The 26,452-nt window shown below is 59.1% G+C and overlaps 1 protein-coding gene across 1 annotated transcript; it reads right to left on the reverse strand.

Annotated features, from left to right (window-relative positions):
* Nucleotides 1-1,040: 1,040 nt before the first annotated feature.
* SOCS7 (suppressor of cytokine signaling 7) lies at nucleotides 1,041-25,161 on the reverse strand. Its single transcript, XM_040617474.1, has 10 exons — nucleotides 24,469-25,161; nucleotides 18,936-19,000; nucleotides 15,699-15,803; nucleotides 14,767-14,868; nucleotides 13,833-13,963; nucleotides 13,235-13,403; nucleotides 10,020-10,148; nucleotides 6,938-7,073; nucleotides 6,481-6,638; nucleotides 1,041-6,177 (listed from the first exon to the last, which is right to left on the reverse strand). Exons 1-9 carry the CDS (start codon nucleotides 25,095-25,097, stop codon nucleotides 6,518-6,520), a joined length of 1,587 nt encoding a protein of 528 aa, XP_040473408.1. The 5' UTR covers nucleotides 25,098-25,161; the 3' UTR covers nucleotides 1,041-6,177; nucleotides 6,481-6,517.
* Between the last annotated feature and the right edge of the window lie 1,291 nt (nucleotides 25,162-26,452).

The following is a 26,452-nucleotide window of genomic DNA, read 5'->3' on the forward strand; positions in this document are numbered from 1 at the left end:
GGGGCACCGAGGGGGTGCCCACCCCTGCCCCGGGCACGTGGCCGCCCGCAGCCCCCTCCCAGTCGAGGGCGAGTTGTGGGGTACAGCCATCCCTGCCCATCGCAGCCCCCAACACAGCCCTCCTCGGGGCTGGGGGGACCCCAAACCCTCCCCGGCCACAGCATCCTGCCCGCGGGGGTCACGGGCTGGGGGTGGGCGATGGAGGGGGCCGCCGGCATCCTGGCTGCAGCCCCCCCGGTTTGGACCAGCTGAGAAAAAATGCAAAGCGGCCCCAGATGTCTGCTCACGCCTGGAGAGGCCGTCTGGCCCTGTCAATGGGGCCTTTGTCCCCCCGCAGAGCCTGGCCTGGGGACCGTGCCCATGGCCGGGGCAGCGGGGCAGACCCCCACCCCACCCCTGGGGCCAGCATCGTGCTGGGAAGACCAGGGGTCCCCTTCCCTGCTGCACCCCAAAACCCCCTCCCCATGCCCAGTGATGGAGGAGGAGGAAGGATGCAGGCTCCCCAGGGCTGTGAGCCCCCCCCCCCCCCCAGCCCGGGGGGGCTTCGTGCCACCCGCCTCAGCCCCATTCTGTCGCTCCACACTCTTTGATCTGCCAAACTCGGGGGCGTTCAAAGCGCCTCGGCACAGGGGAGTGGGGGGAAGCGCCGCATGTGGCTCCCGCAGCTGGGGAAGGGGGAGAAGGTGGAGTCGGGGGGATGCTAGAGCCAAGCCCCCACCCCACAGGGATGCTGGAAGCCAGGGAGCAAAGTGGAGACTGGGGGGGGGGGGAGATGGACACGACTCAGTGCCTGGGGACTCAAGACAACACACAGCACATATAACAATTTCCAATTATTTTATTTCAAACCCCTGCTATCTCACCTTCCCACCCCCCCACCCCCCCAAAAAAAAAACCCAGCCAAAAAAAAACAACCAAAAAAAAACCCCAAAACCCATCAGTCCAAATGACAATAGAAATGAGTTACAAACACACAGAATTCTGTCAGTCCTCACTGACAAATTTAAAAAAAAAAAAAAAAAAAAAAATAAAGCAAAAACCAAACCAGGAACTTCACACCAGCTTCCCCAACAGGACCTGCAGCAGTTACTAATGTCTCCGCACGAGAGGCCAAACATGCCTATTAATACAATATATACAGACAAACCCCCAGGTACAGCCAGGCTCCCCCCTCCCCCTCCCCAAAAATAACCAAACACACCCAAAAGTGCATTTGTTGCGTTTATATCAAAAACATTTTTTTTTTCTTCTGAAAGATTGGCCTGCAAGTCTGTTTTTACCATTTAGTAACTTTTTAATATAGTTTATGAAAATAAATTATACAGCAACTATTTTAATAAATTAAGCACACACCAAAAAAAAAAAAAAAAATTTAAATTAAGCAAAGCTGCGTTTCTACCAAAGGGTGGTTGGATGGTCCTGGTGATGAGCAGCGCGAGGTCCTGTGCTCGGAGCTGCCGCTGTCTGCTCCTTCCTTCCCTAAAGGCAAGCCTGGACCCAGCCCTACTCGCTGCCCACCCCCCATTTTCAGAGTAAAGCCCCGGCTAAGGGTGGGGGGAGCACCCTGGGGGGCACCGGCGGCTCGCCCCGGTGGGCTGATGTGTTTCTGGGCACCGGTTGTGCTTTTCAGCTGGAGGCACGGTGGGAGGCAGCGCCACTGGGACCCCCGTCCCAGGGAATGCTTGGGGAGGGGGGGGGGGTCCCACCTGCCCCATCCCACCTGGAAGACTCTGGATGGGGAGCGAGGGGCCGGGGTGGGAGCGCCACGGGAACAGCTCTGAGCATGCTGATAAATCCCACCATCCCTGAAAGCCGAGGGGGCAACCGGGGGGCTGGGCCCCCCACAAGCCCTCCAACAGGCAGGCTCGGACCTGACGGTCAATTTTAAGGATAAAATCAACCCCACGGGCTGATCTTAACTGCGAAGAACAAAGGCCAGCGGCCAGCCGCCCTTCTGCTGGAAGCAGGAGAATCCTTCCTTTTGCCAAACCTGCTTTCCAGCCCTTTCCTCCCCAAAACGCTCCCAAAAATCATCAGCCCCATCCATCACCTGCAGCAGAGCCCGCCCGGCCAGGGCACAGCCCTGCGCCCACAGCCCGGTAACGCGGGTCCCTATGAAAAACACTTTTAGGGTTTAAAAACTGGCCAGATATGTAAGTGCCACGTGCCTGGTACTTCCAAAACCACCGATTCCTCGGGTGGTTCCCACCCTCAGGATGATTTTATTATTTTTTTTTTCCCCCCCTTCTTCTGGCCCCAACGAGGTCAAGCCCAAGCTGAAAACTTCCACGCAAGAAAATCATCCCGGCTTATCCCAGCGTCACAGTGCAGGAGCGAGCCCCCACCCCGAAATGCTGCAGGGAGAGGGGTGGGAGCCACCCCCACCCCCCGGAGCAAACGGTGCCGGGGGATCTTGCCAACCTGATACCAGCTACACTACACGGCTGAAGGCTGCACCCATCCAGCTGAAAAAAAACCACCATCTCCGGCTGGAAAATGAGCTTTTCCATGGGCACTTTCTGCACTTTGGTAGTTTTCACGGTCCATTTCGTTGTTCAGCTGCCACCGATCCCTGATGGAGGGAGAAGGACGGCAACAACCTCTGCAGAATTCAAGGTTGGACAAAGGAGGCTATAAAATTTTCTTCCAAATCAGCAGGATGAGCGCAGCCTCCAGAACCAAGCCACGAAACCATTCCAGGCAGGATACGAACGGGGCTGGGGATTTGCAGGACCTCTCGGAGAGGTCACCCACGTCCACGAAGACCATCACCTCCTCGGCAGAGACCACTCCGCTTGCTCCACTCGCATCCAGCCTCAGAACAAAAACTCCAAACTTTTTTCCATGCCCAAACGGCAGAGCAGGTCCCCCCCTCCCCTTATTACACCTAGACGGGAAGGAACTCGAGGAACAGCTTTATTTTAAAGGGATTTCAAGAGGAGGCTGTTAACTACAGTTAACCTCGGGATCTTATCCAGCGCTATCAGCCACCGGCAGCGGGCTGGTGCTGCCCACGCTCCAGCTCTCCTGCCTGCCTCGGAGCAAGGAGAGGTGGAGCAGAGCCCTGGGAATGCTCGAGAGCATCTGCCACCTTCATGGCCAAGCAGACACCCCCCCCCCCCCCTCCCCGTGCGTGTGGATCCATAGGAGGGTCTCATGCAGCTACAGCCGGACCCCAGGAACATCAGCAGGGCACGCTGGTGTCCCACCACTCCCTATCCAACATCCCAAAGCACATTCCCTCCGTCATTTCAGCTGCCACGGACAGATCCAAAGCCTTGGGGCTGACCTCCACCTGGGGGGTCTGCTTACCCCCCCCCTTCCCCCGTGCACATGGTTCAAGTGACAGCAGAAGCACCGGCAGGCTGTGGGGAGAAGTCCTCCCAAGGACGGGGACAGCCGACCAAACACACGTCATTCAAGTATTGCCCCTAAAGTCTGGCTGCTCCTTCAACAGCTCCAAAAGCTGCAGAGCCATCCCACCCACCCCCACGGGGAGCCCCCCGGTGGGGCAGGGGATGGAGCAGCGCAGGACGGCTCTCCTGACCCACCGCGGAGCAGGGTTGTGCGTTTTCACCCCAGGCACGGGCAGGACGGGCTCTGCGCCGATTCCTGATGCCTGGCCAGCATGAGTTTTCCCTGCTCTGCTCCCCAGCTCAGCTGCTTTCCCTTCCCAAACCCAGCCCGCGCCCCGAACGGAGTGAAAACACTGCCGCCACCGTCACGCAGGGAGAGGACCAGCTTCTCCCCAGCTTCGGCAAGGGGAGGCTCACCGGTCCCCCACCCCACACACCCCGGCCCACGCCGCCGTTTCCTCGCCTCTAGGGTCTCTTTTTGGAGAGAAGCTTGGCAGGATTCACGTGCACCAGGCACACCATTCTCGGCTGGCACGGAGCTGGGACACTTCAAGCATCAGACCAGGCTCGGCTCTTAGGAAGGTTTTCCTTTCCAGCATATGGATCAGTTGGAAAATTCGGATCTTCAGCACACGGCCAGCCAAGATGCAGCAGGGCCAGGGGCGCGGACACTGGAGTCTCACCTGCACAAACACAGAGGCTTTTCCCTCCGCCAACGTTTGCCCGACGTGCTGTGCGCTTTAGCCAAAGCCCTTGCGTCGATTCGCAGGCTCCGCTGATAACGGTGTGAGCTGCAGGGCTGCAGCCCAGGGGAGGGGCCGCGGCGGAGGATGCTGGTCCCCGCACGGAGGGGCCGCGGCGGAGGATGCTGGTCCCCGCACGCAGGGGACGCGGTAGCCGTGGACTCGATTAGCTCCCCCCTCCCCGAGGGTCAGGATATGCTGTTCAGCACGTCTTGGGGCAGCTCCCCCGTCCCGATAACCACTGCCCCAACAACGCAACACAAAGTCAGTAGCGAGTAGTGTCCGATGAGGTATTTCTACAGATTTTGAAGCTTAATTATTAGTTTTCTCTGGAAGCCAAATCCTTTTTAAAAAAAAAAAAAAACGTACTTTTTCTCCAAGACCAAAACTGAGGCCAGAGGTGACGGCGATGACAGGGAGGGCAGGATTCGTGTAGCACCCGTTGTAGCAACGCTTGGCAGAGGCAGACAACCGGAATTTTTCCAAGCTGCTGTAAGATCCACAAGGCTGTGTCTCATTCAAGGACACAGATCACTCGGCAGGGCAAGACCGAAGTCCTCGCAGCTCCCACGCGACGGCAGCCGGCTGACAGGGCACGGAGCTCAGATCCGCAGACCTGGACCACGCGTCGCGTCTTCAGACCCTGCTGCTGCAGGACGGAGCGTTTCCTTCCCTCGGATCGAGGGCGTGGGAACATTTGCTTGTTTAAATACAGGAGGAAAGGTGCTTCTCCAGACTTCTTCTCAGCACCGCTTCAGGAGAACTTTAAAACTTCATGAAATGCAAACTCTTTGCAGTTGGCTGCAGCGGATGGAACGGCAGACCAGGATTTGAGGGGGCAGGGAGGGTATTTCAGCCCGTGCCAAGCCCAGAAACACAGCGAGAGCTGCCACCTCTCTTGGCTTTACTGTTTCTGAACTGCTGTGGTTCCACAGACATCCCAGGGAGAGGAGGAAGCAGCAGGCAAGCTCAGAGATCAGATACTGTTCCGGGAGAACTCCCAGTTACCTGCTCCTTGCTCCGAGTCATCCTAGAGATTTCTCTTAATGCCCCAGCAGCTCCTGATCAAGGTCCTTCGCAGCTCGACAGAAAGCCACTTCATTCACAGCTTCTGGAGACAGCCAGAGAAAGGCTAAAAGTGCATGTCCCACGGCTCTGCAAGACTGAGATCCCTGTAGCAAGTCCCTTTGGTCTGTGGACTGCTGCCACGGCCACAGCAGCAGCTCTGCCACTTTCCTGCCACTTCTCACGGGGGTTCAGCGAAATCTTCCAGTGTTTGCTAAGGGAACGAGGAGGAGCAGCCCTTGCTCCCCAGCGCAGCAGCAACCATTCCCCTTTGGCAGAAGGCTCGGCGACATCCAAACGGCTGATATGCTCTTTCTTCCTCGGGCCCAACTTAAAAAGCATATAGGGTCACCCTGCAAATCCAGTTGCAAAGCTCAGCTGCCCAAGACTAGGTCTGGCCCTCTTCTTCCAAACCCTAGAGAGCAGAGGAGCCGTGCAGCTGCCTGCTGCGCAGAGCTCCACGCTCCCCAGGTTATTCCACAGAGCTGCATCTCATTCCGGCTCAGCCTGCCTCCAAAGCAGCTCTCCAGCTGCATCTCCTCTTGGTGAGGACCGACGAACAGTCTCGCCGTAACGCCTGGGGCGGATCTTCCTAGAGAGTCCCCTTCTCTCTTTCTATCTCCCCACCTTGAAGTTTCCAAGGGAGGATCATAAAATTCAGCTGATCATAAGACAGTATTTCTCATGCTGAAAATAATTAATAATAATAATAAAAAAAAAAGTAGACGACATCAAAAATAAAACTTTCAAAAAATTGTAAATAGTGCCATGACATTCTTTGATCTGCAAGGAGTCCGCGAGCCGGGCTCAGCTGCCTCCGAGACCCCCTCTCCCTCAGCCAGGAGCTGAGGCTCCTGCTCCCGTCCCGCTGTGCTTCTTAGGAGTCTTGAACCCTCTTCTCTGTACAAAAGAGCTTGAGAGCAGAAGCGGCACCGCAGAAGCAGGCTTCACCGTCGCGTGCCTCCTCCCCACCACAGCCTGACTTGGGCTACAGGATGGCAACAATCAAACTCCTGGTGGGGAAGAGAGAGGGGACAGGGATCAAACAGCCCGCTTGATGTGGCAGGATCTGCCCCAGACCGCAGCTGCTTTGGCAGGAGAGCGAGCACAGGCTTGTGTGGGCACAAATAAGCACAAGAAAGTACCAGAAGCCTTGTTGCCCTCCCCAGGGAAAGCTGGGCAACGGTAAGAGACCATGGAGTGAATAGCCACGATTCCGTCGGGAGGGTTTTGTGGTTTTTTTTTGCAATGAGGGGGAACCGCACGACTCACGTTTGACCCCAGGGGATGGGGGATGGACCAGGGTGCGCACGTACCATCAGTGACAGCAACAAGATGGGTGAGGCAGCCTCGCTACGTGGAGGATTCAGTCTCCTGCTTCTGTTTGGAGATGAGCTGAGCTTCCTTCAGCGACAGGTACACCTCCTCCTGCGGGTCGTAGTAGTAGAACTTGCGGATGTAGGAGATCAGGGGCCTGGGGAAGGAACGGGCAGGACCTTTAACCCTGCGCCACAGCCATGCCAGACTCCACAAAGGACGACCAGAACCTCCCCCACGAACAGCAGCCTGCACCCCAAGGCTGCGGTACCCGGCAGGTAACCCCACACCCGAGCCACTCCCGCACGCATCCCTACGCACCACGGGACGTTTATCTGGTTGTCCCAAGGCTGAAGAGGTCAACCATTCCCTCCCAGAGCCCCTGCTGCGGACGCAGGTGCTGTCACAGCGGGGAAACCGAGGAGCCTTGCCCCCCGGCCAGCCCTCCAGACTTACTTGGGCAGCGGCAGCTCGGGGATGTGATCTATTCGGACCAGCTGCCTGATCCGAAAGCGGCAAAGGTGCTGAAGGGATTTGACGTTGCTGAACCTGGAGACTGGATACAGGAGCTGGACAGGCGTTGGAGGCAGACCTGTGGAGGGGGAAAAAAAAAAAAAAAAAAAGCAGTCTTTGAGACAAGGGTGATATTAGAAAGGAACCAACTACTGATCCAGAAAGGAAAAGCTGGTGCTTGGGAACCGGAGCTCTCTGCAAGGCTGCGGCTGACAGCGCATCTGCCCAGGAGCCCCCTGCTTGGGACCGGGGAGTCAAACCTTCCAGGGGTGATGCCCCTTTGGCTGCAAGGTATCTCCAGCCTTCCTCGCAAGGCCACAACAGTTCTGGTGTCACGGGATGCCCGTGGAAAAGCAGATCCCGGGACCCCGCAAGCTCCTAACCACCCCCCTTCGCCCAGGGCTAGTAGACGAAGCATCACTTTATACTGAGAAGCGACAGGGTTTCCAAAGGACGCAGATGAAAACCAGAGGAGAAGGCAGGCGGCATGACCGGCACGTAGGCTTTGCTCTGCACAATCCTTCGGGTAGTTCTAGCAAGGCATTAAAGAGCTGGGGGATTTGGTCAGCTCAAGCCACGCCAGAGTTGCTCATTCTTGGGGTCACGAGGCTGGGCACAAAGGCGGAGGCGGCGGCAGCTTCGCTCGAGCCAGCGCCCCACGCAAGGAGCAGCTTCGCAGGGCTGGAAGCGAGCTGCATCCCGCCACCCCCCCAAAAACCTCCTCCTCCCCCAAAGTTAAGAGCAACAATCGAGCCCACAGAACCCGGAGGTCAGCGGGAGCACCAGGAAGGATCTTTGGGAGCTGGGTTCATTCACAGCACAAGGTTTTATCTGTCTTTACAGAAGGATTCAAAGCTAGTTACACTCTAACCCCCTCCTGCTGGCTTGTCTCTGAGGGCAATGGAGTGAAAGGAGAAAAGGGAAAGCTCTTCACACTAAGATGGGCTCAAAACTGCTCCAGGCAGCTCAGGAAGCTGCGAGCCAGCTTTTGAGAAAGCAAAGAACAGCAATCAATTGAAGGCTGGGTTCTCCCCCCCTCCCACCCCATCCTTATTCTCCTACCAAAAAGGAATTAGCCTCTGGGAGCTCAGCCAGCAGCTACGGGGACGCAGCACGAGCTCCGCACGCTGTGCTAGCCACATGCCTCGCTGCCAGGAGCCAGACGCGAGCTGGAAACAGCCCCCTCCTCCGAGCAGCAGTTAACATTTCAGCAGGAGAACAGCACTAACGAGCACACTGGGGAGATGCAGATCCTCGGTGTTCTCCCGCTGAAGATCAGGCGTCACTGCGAGACTTGGTTTTTTCCCCAGGATCGAGGCGCAGCGACTCTTTAAGAAGCGCCCAGGTCCAATGCTGCACCCCGATGGAGAGGTGCTGGACCCAGAGCCAGCAGCACGGCTGGCTGGCAGCTCAGAGCAGGGACCAGGCAGCAAGGGACTCCTCAGCAGGTGCACTGCACCATCTGGGGGGGGGGGATTATTTTCTTTTTCCACGATATTTTCCTATAGCAAGTCCTTTCTAAGGTATTTGCTTGGAGTCCTAAGCCCTCGAAGCCCTGCTCTCGGGGGGAAGCGATCTCAGGATCTGAAAGGTAAAGGATCTTGAAGCTGAAAGTGTTTTTTGAAGGTAGGATACATTACAAAGCTGGCTTTACATCCCTCTCCTCCCCAAAGCATGGCCACGTTATAAATCAGCTTTCCAGTTACTGGCGGCGTCTGCAGCAGAGGGCAACACCGAACAGCTCCGGGCTGCGACTCCAGCCCTGCCAGGAATCCTGAGGAGGCAACATCCCATCCCTCCTCCCCTCCAACATCCCATCCCTCCTCCCCTCCAACATCCCATCCCTCCTCCCCTCCAACATCCCATCCCTCCTCCCCTCCAGCCTCTTCTAGACCCAAAACTCTTCGGGCCGAATCCTGTCCATGCTGCGGTGCCATGGAGACGTTACAGTCACCAGCAGGGCCTGCAGGCACGACGGCAATATGGATAGGGAGCAAAAATACTGTAATTTCACTTGCAGATGCACTGCAGCAATCCTCCCACGCTTCTCAGTCCTGCCCCTCTTTGCTTCGCTGCCGCCACCGGCCTCACTGCAGCAGCACCCCCGCTCCCGCTCGGTTCCGTTCAGAGCATCGCCGCTCACCCACCCTCCCGATCCTGTCCCCCACTGTCACTCTCTCACAAGTCAGGGGCATGTCTGCCGATTTGGCAGACTCTTCCCTTCTTTTCACGTTGGATTTTTTTTGGCTAGCTTTCTGGTACACCAGGACAGAGGAGTGAAAACCAGAAAAATAAACAAATACAGAAGAATACCGGTCCTGTCGCCTGCCCAGATTTAGCAGGAGGGAGACGTGAGCCCATTTAAGGAACCAGAGCCTGACGGATGGGGAAACAAGCCCTCTGCAATCCCAGCAGCACGCAATCAAACACGCTTCAACAAAGCTTCACTAACACTCCCCTCCTCGCTTGCAAGCACCTGCCTGTTGATGGGCTCCGGCATCACGGTCCCCCCCCAAGGGACCCTGAATCTACAGTATCTGTTGCTTGAGGCTCACTTTGAGCTCACGCTTGGAAATGCTCCCACACGCTCAGCTTAACGCGTCTCCTCGACAGCCCCTGGTGGGTCTCAGCTAAGGGGGAGCTGGGAAACTACAAAGCATGGAGCGGTTCATAAGGACAGCGCCGCTGAGACCCGGGGAGGGAAGACAGCAAGAGTTTTAGTAGCCAAATAATTGCTTGTGGAGGGAGTAGTTTTCCAGTCTCCAGCTCCATTTGTCCCAGTGCGAGACGGTACCACGTTTCCATACTGCTGAAAAGAAAGGTTGGGGAAGTCACCTTAGCACCACGAGCAAGCGGTGCAGCTGCCGAGCAAGGGGTCTGCTCCTCAGGAGCCTTCTGAGAAGCCAGCGGGCGAGGATGCAGAGCAGGGCACAGCAGACCAAAGCCACCCGAGACGGGCTCTCTAGGACAGACCGGCAGCAATCACAGAGCAAAGCAGCCCCCAGGCTCAGCGCAGGAGACTCACCTGGAACCCTGGATCGGAGGAAGTAGAGAAACTTCCCGTTTTTGGAGTGCATGATTGCTCTCTTTATGAACTCCACCACAGACTGGCAGCGGTCTTCAAACTTGGGATGGCACCACAGGCTGAAGGTCCCTTCCAACAGAACAGAAAAGGTTTCACGTTATAGGAGCGCCAGCGGCACGAGGAGACGTTGAGTCACGAGCCCGATGTTCTCAAAGGCCAGGTGGATGCCCCAGGCTGGCTGCTTCCCGTAGAGCTGGGACAAGGCAGGGCACTAAGAGGAAACACCAGTGGCACCAGCTTGCAAGGACGCTGTCCCACTGGATCCAGTGCTCTCCAAGAGCTGAGGATACGCAGAGAGAGATGACAAGGTGAGCGCTGGAACTCGCGCACGGCCGCAAGCCAGGCTTGCTGGAACTTGTGGACAGCCTGCAGTGACAGCTGCGCCTGAAATTTCAACTACTAAAACAACGACCAAAAAAAAAAAAAAAAAAATCCTTTAACAGGGCATTAGCAGATGCCCCTGCTCCTCCACAGTATCCCACCACCAGCACTCCCAAAGAAAGCCAGTGCGTCACGGCAAAGCCTGTGCACAGAGGGGTGCAAAACCAGCGACCCGGGTGCTGTGGCCCTCTCCTGCCAGCTCTCCGGCTGTCAGCGATCGCTTATTTCAAAGCGGACCCGGGAGCAGCTTCACGTTCTTGCCAGCTGTTCCAAACACCTTAATTCAAATTACCACCAAGCCAGAGCCGGGGTCAAGACACAGCGATACCGTCCTCCCCGCGCTGCCACCCGACACAGCGTATGCCTTGAGCTCAAGCGGCAAACACCGAAACTGGAGACAGGCGGCACGGGGAAAGCGGGCCCTCCAGCCTCTGTACGGATCCCTAAATAGGTTAAGTTTAAGCCTCAGAGCAGCCCAGTCTCACCATCCCTTTGCGCTGCAACCAGACGCTCCCTCCTCGCAACAAAACGCAGCCGCTTATCCCCCTCCCCGTGCCAAAGCGCTGCCTACAGCCCCGCCGTACCTCCCCTTCCGTCCGCGGGTCTGCCAGCGCCCCAGTAGAGCTGACACGGAGCGGAGCTTCACGGGGAAGAGGAAAAAAATGGGAAAACAAGGGCTCTGTTGTGGATGGAGCCCAGCAGGAGCCAGGCAGGTGTGCGATCCGCACCAGCGCTGGAACCCAGAGCGAGAACGGCGGCGGAGTAACTTTGCAAACACCCAGCATCCACGTAAAGAACTTGTGCTCGGGAGAAGGGGCAGCCACATCGGAGGTAGCCAGTTACATAGCACAGACCAAGGACATTTTTGGAGGAGCAGCTCCCCCAGCACCATCCTGTTACAGAAAACCCAGAGGAAGCAGCTCCGCAGGGAATCCAGCACTCGCGGCTTTCTACAGGGTGGAGAGGGGCTCCATCCAGCCCACAAAATTTGTAACACATCTCCTTCTTCCCCCACAGCTAGGTCGGGCAGGCTCTACTGGGAAAAGATGCTTCTCATCCCTGCCCTGGGCCAGCCTGCTAAACATCCAGGATCAACAAGCAGAAAAATAAGTAATCCTTCCTGGGAATCTTGGATCTGAACAAGCCCTTAAAAGTGGCCAGTAGATGCAAAGGACAAAGTATAAACCAGCCTCCCCCCAGCCCGCCTGAAAAAAAAGAGACAAAGAAAATCTGGTTTCTTCGTCTGATCTACCTGAGACCTGAAGGTCAAGCATTTCTCTCTTCCCTGTTCCCCCAGCCTCACCATTTGTCACCTTCACGGGTTTATCAAAGTGCTCAGGTCTGCAGTTTTCCGTGGTGCCGCAGCACATTCAGCACAAGGCAGCCAGTCCTGGGCGGGGGGGGGGTACAGGGCTGCCGACACAGACCGAAGCGTTGCACCCAAACCTGAAATCCTTGATGCAGTGCCCTGGCCGGGAGCGCTGCTCTAGGGAAGGTGGCAGCACCAACCTTCACCCGTGCAGCGAGGGCAGCCTGAGGGAAGGGAAGGACGAAGGACACCGGGCTAAGGCAGCTCCGAGAACGGATGTATCCCAGCCCCAAAATAAGAAAGCAGAGCAGCAGCAAAAGAAGTTTGCTCCAAAGATCAATTATGAAAAAAGCACCCACTGCACAGGCAGCCTCACATCTCCTCCAGCTGCAAGAGCTTCTTGTAATTTCTATAAAGACAGGGTGATGAAAATCCTCCTTACGCAATGGTCAGGGACAGGGGAACTGGCTCTAGATGGGCGAGAATTACTGCTGGGGCATCTTCCCATCAGAGGGGCTCAAGACCAGAAGTGCTGCCAGGTTTTGCTAGCAGTGGTGGAAGACGACAACAGTGGCATCCCCGGGGCAAGGGCAAAAAGGAGAAAAAGAGAAGCTTTGCTCTGAAAGGTTGCAAACCACTGTTTTCTGCAGCAGGTTGGCTGGGAAGCCTCAGAACCCATTATTTGCAGGGCCATTTAATGACAAGGCGCTATAGGCAGCTGTTATTAAAGCTTGCCCACTGGTTACAGGGCAGATTCCCCCTGTGCATTGAGCCCCTTGGGCATTTCCCTCGGCCTGAGGTCAGGTGTCTGTACGACAGCTCAATGCAGAAAACCACATGTGAAGACGAGCAGACAAAGCGCGTGGGCGAGGTGAGAAGCAGCCCGACGCAGGAGGGCGAGCGCAGCAGGAAGAAAGGGCACAAACAGCACGCCGAGAGTTCTCGGAATAAAAACCCACCACGGCGGAGCTAAAGGCTCAGCCTGGGACCGACTGCAGCCAGTACCACCACCGAGCATCCCTCGAGCAGCGGGAGAGCAAGGCGAGGTGACGAGCCACAATGTCAGGAGATCGTTTCTCATTTCACGGGGAAACAAGCTCTGTTTTGGGAAGCACTGGCAGCCACGAGCGATGGCTCCTGCTGCACATCCCATCTCAGTGACACGGGATCCCAACGACACGGGATCCAGTTTTCCAAAGCAAGGCCTGAGGACAGGCACAGGGAATTGTATTCCCCAATTTTTCAGAGTTAATAAGAACAGTCGCTGCTTGAGGCATAAGAAGCAAAGTCAAATGCAGCTTCTGAGGCCTCTTGCGGAACCTCAACACAAGGGCGAGGACACGCTGCTGCTGCTCCCCCTTCTCCTGCCAGCCCTGTGCCCCGAGCGCCGTTCTTGGGACCTTGAGATCAGACTGGCCCCCAGCCGCAGGCCTCCGCCACCCCCAGAACCACCCGTGGCTCTTACCTCTGTAGTGCTCCATCCTGGTGTGATGGGTGATGCCCTGCGACCGAAAGCTGAGGCTCAGGATGTAACGGGGGTCAGAACTGTCTCGGACCAGAAAGGATCCGTCCGGCTTCCCCTTCAGCTTCATCTCTGCATCCTCCCAGTTCATCGGTCCCCAGTACCACCCGCACTAGCAAAGGAGACAGCCAGAACATCAGCAGAAGCTAGCAAGGAAGATTTTATCAGCAACCAAAGGCAGTATGATTTGTTCTTGTTGTTAATCCCCTTTAAATGTCAAAATGGAAGTGCCTGGTGATACCTGCCCAGGAGTATGGGTGGTCAGGACTCGTCGCTCCTGGACACCATCACATCCCTTACCACCCAGAAGTGGGGAAAGACCAGACGAGACCACGCCACCCCTTCCATGCACAACAAAGTGCTCCTCTAGACTCAAAGGCCTCACCGGGGGAAAGGCAGGAGGCTTCTTTTTTTTTTTTTTTCCAGTCCCATCCTAATCTTACACTCCTAAGTCTGCAAAAGGGATGATGCCCCCAAAACCAGAGCCGAGACACACAGCCTTTCCCTGCCGGCTGCTGCCACCAGCCCACGGCGCCGTTACCTTCTCCAGCTCCCGCAAGCTGGCCGCGAAGCTGCTGGAGTCCGGGCGGTAGAGGGGACACTGCAGGTGCGGGGCGGGCTGGCCGGGCATCGCCTCCATCGGCCTCAGCGGGACAATCCGTGGGAAGGCGTCTGCAGAGGGAGAGAGCGCCCAGGCCACGGTCACCCATGGGGAGCTCACCCCCAGGACCGGTCGCCCCGTCCCCCTCGCACAGCTCTGGAGGGCAGGAGGGGCAGAGCTGCAGCGTGGAGGAGGGAGCTGGGCTGACGGACGCGAGGACGATGTCCTGGTGAAGGACACAGCGGGAGTCACTACCTGGCCCTTCCAAGGTGACTCGGTGCCTTCACCTGCTATTTCCTTACGCTAGCTCGGAGGGAAGGCAAGGGATGTGCCAGGTGGCACAGACTGGAAGGAACGAGCGCGCATCCTGAAAAAGGGGGCAGTTAAAGCCCCCCGGGTCCTGAAGGAAACCGAAAGCAAGAGGGTCGGGGCGCAGGAAGCATCCTGGTGTGCCGTTCGGTTGGGCTGCACCCCAGGCTGGCTGTCAAAGCTGGGGCTCCTGCCCCGACCCCTGTTCCCACCTTCCGACATCGCCGCCTCTCGTTAGGTGACACGGCACAAAGCGGGGTGGGCTGCGCTTCGGCCAAACCCCCCGGAGGAACCCGAGAAAACGGGAGATGCTGAACTGGGGATAAAGCTGCTGCAATCACGAGCTTCAGCAAAACTACCGCGGGCAACAAGAGCCAACGCCACAGAAACCAGAGCCTGGACACCACAGTGCCTGCGCACTCGGCGGCGTAGGACCGAGCGGGCGATGCAGGCGGCACCGTGGCTGTTGAAGCCTGAAGCGCTGCCTTCAAGTTTACCAAGAAACCCCCCAACGTCCAGACCCCCGAAGGGGAAGCCGGAGCCTTGCTGCTAGAGCTAAGCTGACCTGGGGCATGGGGCGGAGGAGGCGGAGGCAGAGGGAAAGACTGCAAGGAGGAACCCATTGGACCCACTAGGACAGATGCAGGCAGCGTCCCACTGATATCATCTAGGAGAGAACAGAGGCAAGAGAGATTCAGAAAACAGGAAAGCGAGCGAGCTCTGCGCCTGACAACACGGCTCCAGCAAACCGGCCTCAGCACCGCCTGGAGAGGTGAAGATGGAGCTTCCCACCCGCAGCTCACCATCCTCCTCCCGCTCCTGAGCGCAGGGGCTGCTGCTGCTGCTGCTTCCCACCAGCTCGGAGCCTCGCACACACACGTGCACGCCCACACGCGCTCCTGGACTGAAGGAGACTGTTTTCCAGCCCGGCCAGCCCCTCGCATGCAGCTTGCGGCACAAGACAGGCGTTAACAGGAGATGTCACAGGCTCGGCACACGGGACGTGCAGGGCAAGGTGCTGCTGGCTCAGGCTGACTTCACCCATCCCGAGCTGCTCCTGTGCAGGGGAGCCTCCTCCAGCGGAGGGTGCAGAGCGGCTAAGCCAGGCTCCTCGTGCAGCAACAACCCGGGGAACCTCCACTTCCACCGACTGGAGAGCACAGCAAGGAACCAGCCCCGCTGGGTGACGGGTAGGAAGGGGCGGAAAGTTTCCAAAAGCAGCAGAAATGCTCCAAAACCAGCACTTTCCCTCCCACCTCGCATCGCTCCACCAGCACCTTCCCTTCCTGGCTGAGCTAAGAGAAGCTTTCAGCCAACAGCAAAAAAATCCTATTGCCAGGGAAGGGTGAGCAGGCACGTTACGGGGTCAGACGAGCAGGCAGCGAGCCCGCCGCCAGCGACCCTCAGGACGCTCCTCCGCCATCCCTGCGCGGGCACATCGGCAGCCGCTACGCTCCCGGAGGGACACGCGGCAAAGGATGCTCTCCGGGACGGTACCTAGCAGGCTGAGGCTTCTTCGCGGCGGAGGCGGTGGAGTCGGAGGGTGAGGGGAGGTCAGTCCTCGCTGAGAGATGTCCACGTCCACTAGTGACACTGTTTCACCTGAAGGTTGGTGGAGCAAGACCGTTAGTACTGCACCTCCGCCGGGGCACGCAGAGGCTCAGCGTGGGGAGTGGGGGGAGAGGGGAAGGGGCAGTGACCTCCGCAGGGTGGGGAAGATGATCCTGTTGGCACTTTTCAAATCGAGTCGCCCTGCCGCATGGCTTCAGAGACGCTGCTCAGCTCTGCTACCGCAGCCTGAAGGTCAGGCAGAAGGGAACGACACCCGTACGCGGGCCCGATCCGAGTCCGGCAGCAGCAGAGACCCTTCCAGCACCCGCACTTTGCTTGGGGAACGGTTGCACAGGTCTGCGTGGCACCCGCCGAGGTACCTCTCCTGTTAGTGCTGATCTCAGCTGCCCTACAAGTGCCTTGGCTGATCGGACAAATACCTTCTACCCCAAAGGCTGGGACGGTCCCAGCTCTTAAAATTAATACCAGGGAGCTGGACAGGCTTTTACATTAAATCCCTAGAATTCACTGAAGCTCCAAAGCTTTGGATCCAGGAGACCGGGGAAAACAATGACACAAACTAAGACGTCTAACTGAAAACCAGAAAAGCTTAAAATTAGTCTAAAATCATGGCAGAGAAACAAAGCCATCAAATCAAGGTCAAAGCGTCAGCCTTGATAACGGACTGATAGAGAGTCTGAAGGATAAATCCTAAAGACACCCTAAGTGGTGCTACCGCAGCCATGGCATGTTTCCCCCCACCAAAAAAAAAAAATAAAATAAAAATCAGTCTAAGCAGGCTCTGATGAACCACCGCCACTGAAATCAAGTTATCCCGACCATCCGAACCACAGTCTCAAGGACAACGAAATCTGGCTGCCTTAGATTTCAATTCCTGTGGGCAGGGAACTCCTCTTCTGCTCCAGATACCGTCCGCAGCGTCGCCCGCCTCTTGGCGAGCGCCTGGCAATGTATTTACCGTCCATAACACAGGACAACATTGACTCAGCTTCCCTCCCCCGGTTTTAAAAGTCCCGTCTATTAATAAGCGATGTTAAGAGGAGTATTTAGGGTGGGTTATTATCCGAGGTGCCTTCTCCCCGGGGGGCTGAAGGGTGTGAGCGCACACGGGTGCACACAGCCAACTCTTTCATTTCCACACCTTCAAAACGAAGCGGCTGGCCCGCGTTCACCTCGTACAAACAAAACCGAAGGGTGACCAGACTAACAGGGGCTGCGCTGATTCCGCTTGCAAATCCTTCCAAACGCAGCAGGGGCTGCGGCGGGATTACGGAGCCAGCGTTTCCAAGAGGTGCCCAAGGAGAGGTCAGGAAAAGGGGAGCACAGCCTCGGCCCTTCCCTCATCCCACACACTAAGCTGAAAGCAAATCACCAAAAAAAAAAAATCTCATCCAAGTTGGGCCCAGCGTTCGAATTCTGTCCCACTTTGGCGGTCCCAGTCTCAGAAAATCCCCTACAGAGCAGCTGCTAAAGAAACCGAGAGCTCAGCGGTGTAAACCTGAAGTCAACAACAAACCAAAGCAATTCAGATCCAGGTATTCACTTTGGAGATGCTTCCACCATCTTCTGCAAAGGAAAAACTACTATGAGGGCATTGCCACTGTCCCACCAACGGGGAAAAATTGCTGTCAGTAATTCTAAAAAACAGCTAATAGGATAAGCTAACAATTAATCAGATCAACATCACAAATTTAGAGCAAAACTTTGCCAACTCCAGGTTCTCCTGTGTTGTTCGTTTGGAGGAAAAGCAGCTCTGCGCACACATCCATGCACCCCTACCACCCGCACGCAGAATTACGGTTTTTACACCCACAGCTTCCCCTAGCAACAGCTGACAAAGCAGCAGAAGCAGCTTTTGCTTTCAGCAGCTTCGGTTTGCTAAATAAACGCACACGACACTCCAGAGGAAGCCACATCACACAAGGAGCACGTCCTCGTGTGCCGCCCCGCGATCCAGGCATCGGCTGGGGGGGATGCGGGAGCGGAGGAGAGAACAGGCACCACCACCACGGCTGAGTCACCCCCAAGTGACTCCGCTCTGCAAGAGCTGAACGAGCCACGAGAACCCGCAGGAGCGGATCAGAAGCTTCCAGTTAGTAGTTTGGGGCAAGTCAGACACATGCTCTGCCTCGAAGGTCACTTCTCTGCCATTTCAAGCGGTTCCCAGCACGGCTTCACCACTGCTCTCCACAGCGGGTTTCGCCCTCCCTGGGAACACAAACCACGCACCAGCCCCTGCCCTGAGCCCTCCAGCCTCCTGCCACGCACCGGCCGAGCCGCAAGAGGTGGCTTCCAGCCCTACCCGCCGGCGGCTGCTGCTACACGTCACATCTTGGTCCCCTTGCTCCGCAGCAAGCCCCTCAGCGTGAAGTTACTTCGAACCTGACCTTCCCAACGCGCCACGTAAACCCACACGCAGCTGAGAGATACTCACTCACTTGTGACTTTAGATTCCTACTCATGTTTCGAGACGCGGTTCTCCCGAGGAAGCCCCTGGCCCTGTGGCTAGCGCCGTTTTGGCTACGAGCCCACACCAGAAGAGGCACATGACTGTGACTGGGAGCTTTTTCAGCAGGACAGCTTTCAGCCGCCAGCAGAGCAGGACTCCCCCCTCACCCCACTCACCCACCAGCCAACTTCCCCCTCCCTCCAGCAGAAAAGGGAAGGTCAGAAACCAGCAGGACGCAGGGAGAACACATGCAGCAGAAGGTAATGCTCCCCAAAGGGGTTTCAATTCCCAGAGCTTGTCGTGCAGCAGAGCTGCCGATGCTGCCGTGCCATCCAGGAGGGAAGCTGGGCTTGCCCTCAGCCCCCCTCAAACCGCAGGAGGGAAGCGCCCAACTGCACTTGCTCTACAGGGGATTTTCCAAACCACTTGGCTGCAAACAGCCCCGCGTGGAGAAAGGACCATCACCTCCCAGAGCCCGGCTCGACCCGGCGTTTCAACAGGACGCATTGCAAAACGCTGACTTGCAACAGCCACGTTCTTTACAGCTCCTCTTGGGCAGGGTTTGAGGGCGAGCAGGGCAGAGGGACACCTCACAGAGATCCCGGGTTGCACGTGGAGGCAACATTCAGCATCTACCATCGTGCACATGCTGCTCTTTTCATAGCAAAATGAAACGCCACGCTGCAAATCTTGCAAATCCTGCAAATCCTTACCTGTGAAGAGGGGGCTGAACACAACCGGGGAAAAGGCACTTTGAGTTCTTGTCAGTCTGGGTTTCCTATCGGAAATAAGAAAGACATCGTTAGTAGAGGTGAGGAGGCGGCAGGCATCCCACCAGAAAAGCAGCTTGACCTTCTCAGACCAGAGGAACCTTCACCATTCTTTACAGCACCTTGAGACAGCTCAGCGCTGCGTGTTTATTCAACTCCTAGAGCAGCGCTTTGGCTTAAGTAGGGCAGCCAACCAGTAAAGCTAGGTCTCCGTCCTGCTACGAAGCAAATCTCTAACTAGGTAATTAATAAAGTCATTGGAAAGAAAACCCCAAGCAAGTATGGTGAGCGGAGCCAAGAAGCTGTTTCACAACAGGCATCACGCTATTCCTCCGGATCAGGCATTGGCAAACGCCTTCGACAAACAGGTTCGGTCCCTGCGCAATGAGGGGTTGTGCCTGGAGCAAGCACGTCGCTCGGAGGATGCCGTGTCCCCAAAGGCATTCAAAATGCAGGTGCAGGGCAGGCGAGCTAAACCCAGAGCACCGAGATGGATGGAACCAGCTCAAAACACACCTCTGAGGCCCCAGGAATACCAGCAATTCCCGTGAAGCTCGTTTCCCAAACCCGCAGTTTTATAACAACACTGTAGCCAGCCCTGTGCTCTCCCCACACAAAAGCACTCCTTCCAGCACCTTCCTACTGCGATGCTAAAGGGCTTTATCCAGATTTAGGCAGAGGAAACGCTGGTAAACTGAGGCACAGAGTATGGCACCCTCGGGACTTGAATCCGCGGTTGAGGCGAGTCGAGAAACGTGTTCCCGGTGCCAGAAACTCGCTCCCACCAAAGAGAGGAGCACAAGAACAAAGCTGAGCACAAGCACAGCCCTCACGAGCCGCAGGTTCGACAAAGGCAGGTCCTTCCAGCACCCACAGCGTATCGTGCAACGCCCATCCCGGCACTGGGCAGCCTGTAGGTCTGTACTGGGAGAGCCAGGGTTACTCCAAGTTCAATAACACAACCGCACCGCGCTGGCCAGGGAAACTGGTCCCATGGCATCCAGCCCAGCGACTGCACCACCAAGACCTAGAGCTCAGAGACCAGCTCTGCCCACCGCCAGGACACACCACCCAGCAGGCTGTCAGGGGACGGCTCTGTTCCTCTCGGACGTCTCCTCGCGCCCCAGCACCCCCCGGCAAGCGGCTGCCCCTGAAGCTGCCCCCGAAGCCTGCCTTGCGCTTCAGACCCCAGCTCTGCTCCCAGCCTCCTGCGAAAGCCGGACAAAATTTCGGGTAAAACCGGCTCGGAGCGAGGATCTGCCGCCCGCCTGGAAGGGCTGCACGGAGCAGATGCAACTCAGCGGCCCCACAGGGAGGAGAAACCCAAGCTCCGGGCTCATGTGGCTGTGCACGACGAGCCCCGGCAGCGCAGAGCAGACGGGTGCACCCTCCTCTCCTCCCAGCACAGACCAAATGCTTCTCGTGTCTGCGTCCAGACACATCCCTGGGTCGCACAGCTGTGAAGAAAGGCTGAATACTGTAAGTTTTCAAATAAAAATACGAAGGAACACTCATCATCACGATAGATAAAACCCCATGAAAATGTCTGGAAGCGTTTTCATTTTAAGGCTCTCGCACCTATTTGAGGGCTGGATTTTTTTCCCCAAAGGAGAGCAATTCACCAATTATCAGCCACACATACACAAAATTACACTTCTGGACTAATATCAACTAACATTATAGTAACAGCTCTGTTCCCACCCACTAAGCCAGATGGAAAGGAGCACTGCTGGCATTTTGCTGTTACCAAAACAGCTATGTTTTATGCCAACATTTTACAGTCATTGATTTTGGAGATTTCTCATCTCTTGCAAGCTCACATCAGCAGCAGGGAGAGAACAAGAAACTATTCACACGGACTGAATCCTCCACCTCCCAACTCAGCCTCCACCAAAACAACATACTTCCAAAACTTCCTCCTCCTGCCCTCAAGTTCAGCAGTATCCAAACGACGCCGAAACCCACAGAGAAGCAATTACATGTGACCGGTACCCGAGTGCCGCTGCCTTGGCTCAGCGCAGCCCCGCAGAGCTGGAGAAAGCCAAAGGTGGACGTTGCGGTGAACGCCGCGGTCAGATTCTGCACAGATTTGTGCACACAGAACTGGGAAACCCCTCCAGCTCCGGCAAATAAGGATTTTTAGGGTCAGTTACCCACCAGTTCTGTAATAGCGGCCGGCATTTCCCACGGTGCTGCCTTTGCTCATTCCAAGGCATTGCCTCGTTATCACTACGGCAAATCTTACCTGGCCACCCCGGCTGGCTCTGTGCTACTTTATACATGTAATAACGTGGAGACATGTTAAAAAAACCCAAGGTCACCACCACAACTAACTTACCAGACTTGGGTATCCAGCGAGGGATGCGCAGCAGATGCTGGCCGGCGCTGAGATGTCCCTGCGCCCACCCATCTGCAGAGCCTCACCCCGTCCCCTTTCCCTCCAGCTACCTTGACGGCCAAACTGCTTCCAGAAAGTTGTTTCACCGACAGAGTCTTTACTGAACACCCAAGTCCTGGCTGAGAAGCCACACGTTGGTATCTCCACACTGAGTTTCTGCAGCTCAGCAGAGCCCCGCTGTTGATTTTAGGTAATGGGGCTGGTTTCTTTCCCAACTGCTGCTGCAGGCGGGAGCCAGTGGTGCACCGATGCTGCCTCCGGGACCAGCACCACCATGGGAAGCTCAGGCAGCAACTCCAAATACCAGGAATTCGGCTCCTTGCGGATGTTTAAAGGAAGAGCCTGACTAGGTATCGCCCATCGCGGATGAAGGGAGCACTTCACCAGCAGCCTGCAGAGAGACTTGCAAGTCAGGAATAAGAGCCCGATAGCAAGCAGAGCTGTGAATTAACCCAAAAATTGCTCTGAGCCCACCCCATCAGCCACAAGCGATGGCGGCAGCGACTCACAATGAACGCCAGGCCCATCCTGTATTAACGGGGGCCATGCATTGGGAGGCAACAACCTCCAGCTCTTCGCAGAACCCAGGGAAGGTCATCGGCTGTGTCCCCCCCTCAGTCAAGCCGTGAAGACGGGTGCAAAGCAGCAGACAGCACGCAGCAGCACAGTATAAAGTCTGGCAAAAACCACAACGGGAAATCAAGTCGCTGCACTACACACCTCCAAACTGAGGGACCAGGGCAACGGGGAGGGGAGGAAAAGAAAAATCACCATCTGCCGAGGCCGAACATTCGCTTCCCAGCCAGCCCAGCTTCCCCAAACTGTGTCTACCCTCCTCAGGAGACCGCGAGCATCCCAGCATCCCAAACCACACGTCCTGGCTGGCGAGAGCGGGGCCAGACCTCGGAGCCAGCGGACACCATCCCACCGAGGTGCTGGAGAGATGCCAGCACACCAGCAGCTGCCTTCCACGGGCGCAAAAAGCCCGGCTCCAACAAGCCAGCCCTCGCCAGCAGGAGAGGGACCGCTGGAACTGGAAGCGGGGAAGTCATCCCTGAACCGCTAGAGTTGCTGCATCGGGCACCTTGAAGTAACCTTTGTTAAAATATCACCTAATTAGTGCTGCAGAGTTGCACGATGCCAGAGCAACAAGAAGTGACCACGACACTCCCCGAGCGGAGGGGGGACCCCGATGGTGATGGGTCCCTGCTCCACTCCCAACCGGCCGGGGCACCGGTGCCAGCTCCGCACCAACGCCAGCGCTGGGAGGTGCCGGGCGCTCCTCAAGCGTAAGGACGGAATAAACCACGAGCCCATTAGCAAAACATTATGTCATTACAGGCAACGCGGCTCGCTGCTGTTTGAGGCCCATTTAGTCATTTGTGGGGAACGAAGCCGTTGTATAAAATGGTTTCCCCACCCCACATGCAAAAGCGGGGCTCCTCGCGGGCACAGCAGCTCGAGGGAGGACTCAAACACCCCGAGCAGCTGCAGGGCTGGGAGCTGACACCCGGAGCCGCGGCTGGCCCATCTCAGAACCCATCCTCTGCTTCCAAGGGGAGGTCACGTTGGCCTCTGCTACAGCCCGGTTGCCTTTTGGGCTGCCAAAGTGCCCCAGTGGGTCACACCTGACCCAAGGCCAACACCTTCAGAGCAAGCCTGGAGAAAGTTTTCTGCTCAACCCATCAACAGGTCTGCAGCTGCACTAAGGAGGCAACATCCCCGACAGCCTCACAGGAGGTTAATTAACCCCGCAGGGGAAGTACCCTGCTGTCACACTCAAGGCTCCACTCAATTATTTAATGCTGCTGCCGGGCGGGCTGTCCCTGCCTCCTCCATGAAGAATTCCAGTTCTGCTGCTGGAAATGCTACAGAAAGTGGTTTCTGGAGCATGGGACATCCACCCCAACCAGAGCCGGGTACAGCTCAGCCCTTCACCCTCTGCAGCCGGCATCAAGCAGCTCGTGTCTCCTGCTGAAACACGAGGCTGGAGCAGGCAAGGCGTGCCGGAGCCAACGGAGCGGGGCTGAGGAACAAGGGGGTACCCGGGATCCCACAATTTGTCCCTCCAGCCTAACGCACAACCCAGCCAACCTCTGGCTGCCAGCATTCCCTCCGGCCACGGCACAGGGGGACAGCAGAGCCACCACGGCAGCACCCACCGCCACCACCGACGCCGGAGCCCAACCGTGATGCTCATGAGCTGCAGGAAACCATTCTGCGCGGGGCAGGAGGGTGAGAGGAAACACCAGCCCCTCGGCTCTAGGCACAGCGTCACCGGAGGGGCACAGCACTTCCTCGCTCGGCCGGTGCCGTGGCATCCCGGGGCTCCGGCCGCCCCACCGGGCCTGCTCCCGGATGGTTTTCCACCATCCGCTTTGCCAGGAGCTGCATGTGCCTCTGCCAGGCTCCAGCTGCGCTCGCCCACCCCGTGCGCAAGACGAGGCCTCGGCAGCTGCTGGAAGTGGCCCAAGCCCAGCTCGGAGCCGAGGGACGGCCGCGGTGCCCAGGGGGGATGGCACCTGCGCCGGGCCACCAGCCTCACTGCGCTGCCATCCTGTGCTGCCATCAACCCGGGGGTCCCCCGGCTCCCTGCAGCGCCTGTCCTGCCACCCTGGAACGCCCCCCAGGCCAGGGAACCCCCCCATCCCAGTTCAGCCTTTAGGTCCGGGGACACCCCCTAGCCCAGCTCAGCCCCCAGACCTGGGGACCCCCCCCAGCCCAGCTCAGCGCCTGGGGCCGGTGACACCACCCCAGCCCAGTTCAGCCCTTGGGGCGACCCCCCCCCAGCCCAGCCCCTTGAACCGGGGACCCCTCCAGCCCAGTTCAGCCCCTGGAACCATGTATCCCCCCAGCCCGGCCCCTGGAACCCCCTACCCAGCTCAGCCTCTGGGGTGACCCCCCCCAACCCAGCTCAGCTCCCCGGGCCGGCGACTCCCCCCCCAGCCCAGCCCAGCCTTTGGGGCGACCCCCCCCCCAGCCCAGCTCAGTCTTCAGAACCGGGGATCCCCAGCCCAGCTCAGCCCTTGGGGCGAAGCCCCCCCCCCCGGCCCTGCCCAGCCCCGGGCCCCCCCGTACCTGCCCGCCTCCTGCTCGCGGCCGCGGGCCCCGCAGACGTCGGTCAGGCTGCCGGCCGAGGCGGGCAGCTCCCCGGGGCGCCGGGCCTCGCTCCCGCCGGCGGCATCCCCGGCCGAGCCGCCGCTGCAGCTCTTGGTGCGGAAGAGGCGGCTGAGGCGGACCCGGAGCGAGCCCTTCCTGGCGCCGGGGCCCCCGGGGCCGGCGGGGGGCGGGGGGGCGCCGGCCCCTCTCCCGGCGGCGCGGGCAGCCCCGCGGCCGGGGGACCCCGGCTCCTCCTCCGAGCAGCTCCCGGCCTCGTCGGGCTCCAGCGCCTCCAGCACCAGCAGCGCGTCGCTGGTCTCCTCGGCGGCGGGGCCGGCGGGCGGCGGCGGGCCCAGGCAGGGGCATGGGCAGCCCGCCGGCCCCTTCGCCCCCAGCCCGGGCGGCCGCAGCCCCAGCGCCGCCAGCTGCAGCTCCAGCCCCCCCGGCGGGGCCGCCCCCCACCTGGCCGCGGCTTTGGGCTCCAGCGCGCAGCGGTGCCGCGGGCACAGCAGCTCGCCGCCGCCTCCCGCCGGGCCCCCGCCGCCGCCGCCCGCCGCCGGGCCGCCCTCCTCGCCGGGCCGCCCCTCCGCCGCGTTGCGGAACACCATCAGCTGCGGCGGCGGCCGCGGGGCCCGCAAAGACCCGCCGCCCGGCAGCGCCGCCGCCGCCGGCCGCCCGCCGCCGGGGCCCGGCAGCCCCGCGCCCGCCGCGCCGGTAACGGCGCCGCCCGCCGCGCCCGCCTCCGGGCCGGCCCCATAGCCCAGCAGGCGGCTGAGCACCCGGTAAGAGGCCGCGGCGGCCGCCGCCGCCTCCCCTTCGCGCAGCTCGGCGCGCTGCATGGCTACGGCCGCCGCATGGCTCCCCGGGCCCGGGCCGCACCGGGCCCCGCCGCCGCGGCCCCCGCCCTCCCTCCGCCGCGGCCCCGGCCGCGCGCCGCCACGCCCCCCCACTTCCGCCGCCGCCCGGCCCCGCCCCCGATCGCCGATACCACGCCCTCCGGTAGCCGAGGTCACGCCCCCGTCTTGAGGCCACGCCCCCCGCTGCCCCCCCGACCCCAACCCCAAGGTGGAGCGCGGCCGCGGGGTCCCGCTCTCTGCCCCGGCACCCACCGGCGGGCCCGGGGAGCACGAGGGGTCCGGCGTGCCTGGAGCAGCCCCTGCCCCCATCCCCGGAGAGCGGGGTGCAGTAGGGGAAGCTGAGGCACGGGCACCCAGCACCTTCGTCCTGCGGGCCCTGCACGGCCTTGCACAGCTCTCGCACGGTTGCAGCGCGGCTCTTGCACGGCTCTTGCACGGCTCTGGCAGGCAGTGCACCCCACGGGAGGAGCGGGGCCGGGGCCCAGCTCCCCCCACCCCCCACCTGGGTGCTGGCAAGGAGGGAGGTCGCTGGGGGGGGGGCTGAGCAGCCTCCCGTGCCTCAGTTTCCCCTCTGTAACCGGGCCAGTGCTGCTTGGCACCCAGCACACCGTCCCCCAGTTTGGGAGTGGGGGGTGGGCATCAGGCCCCGCCGGGGGGCACCGTGCCCACCCCCGTACCGCACTCCCCACCCTCAATCCCCACAGGGACATCCCGCATGTATGCCAACCCCCGCCCCCATGGCCATCCTAAGGCTGGGGGGGCCGGGGACTGAAGCCCGGGACCATATGGGGACCCAGCGGGTGACCTTCCCCCCCCCTCGCCCCCCCCAGCTGCTGAGGGGGCCGCGGGGAGGGGGATGCCGGGAGGAAAATTCCCGGCTGCGTTGCCATGGCTTCCCATCAGGATGTGCTTGCATCATGGCCAGCCTGGGTGCGGGGGTCCCCGCGGGGCTCAGGGTGGGGGGCTCCCCGGCAGCACAACCTGCCCAGGCGGCAGCGCGGGGGTGGACGCGGGGGGGCTCCAGGCGGGCAGCGCCAGCAGCTGAACACGTTTGGGAGCCGCTGACGTCTGCTCCGGCATCGCCCACGGAGGAAAACAGGCGGCAG

The sequence above is a fragment of the Falco naumanni genome, chromosome 18, assembly GCF_017639655.2.
Source record: "Falco naumanni isolate bFalNau1 chromosome 18, bFalNau1.pat, whole genome shotgun sequence".
Classification (NCBI taxonomy): Eukaryota; Metazoa; Chordata; class Aves; order Falconiformes; family Falconidae; genus Falco; species Falco naumanni.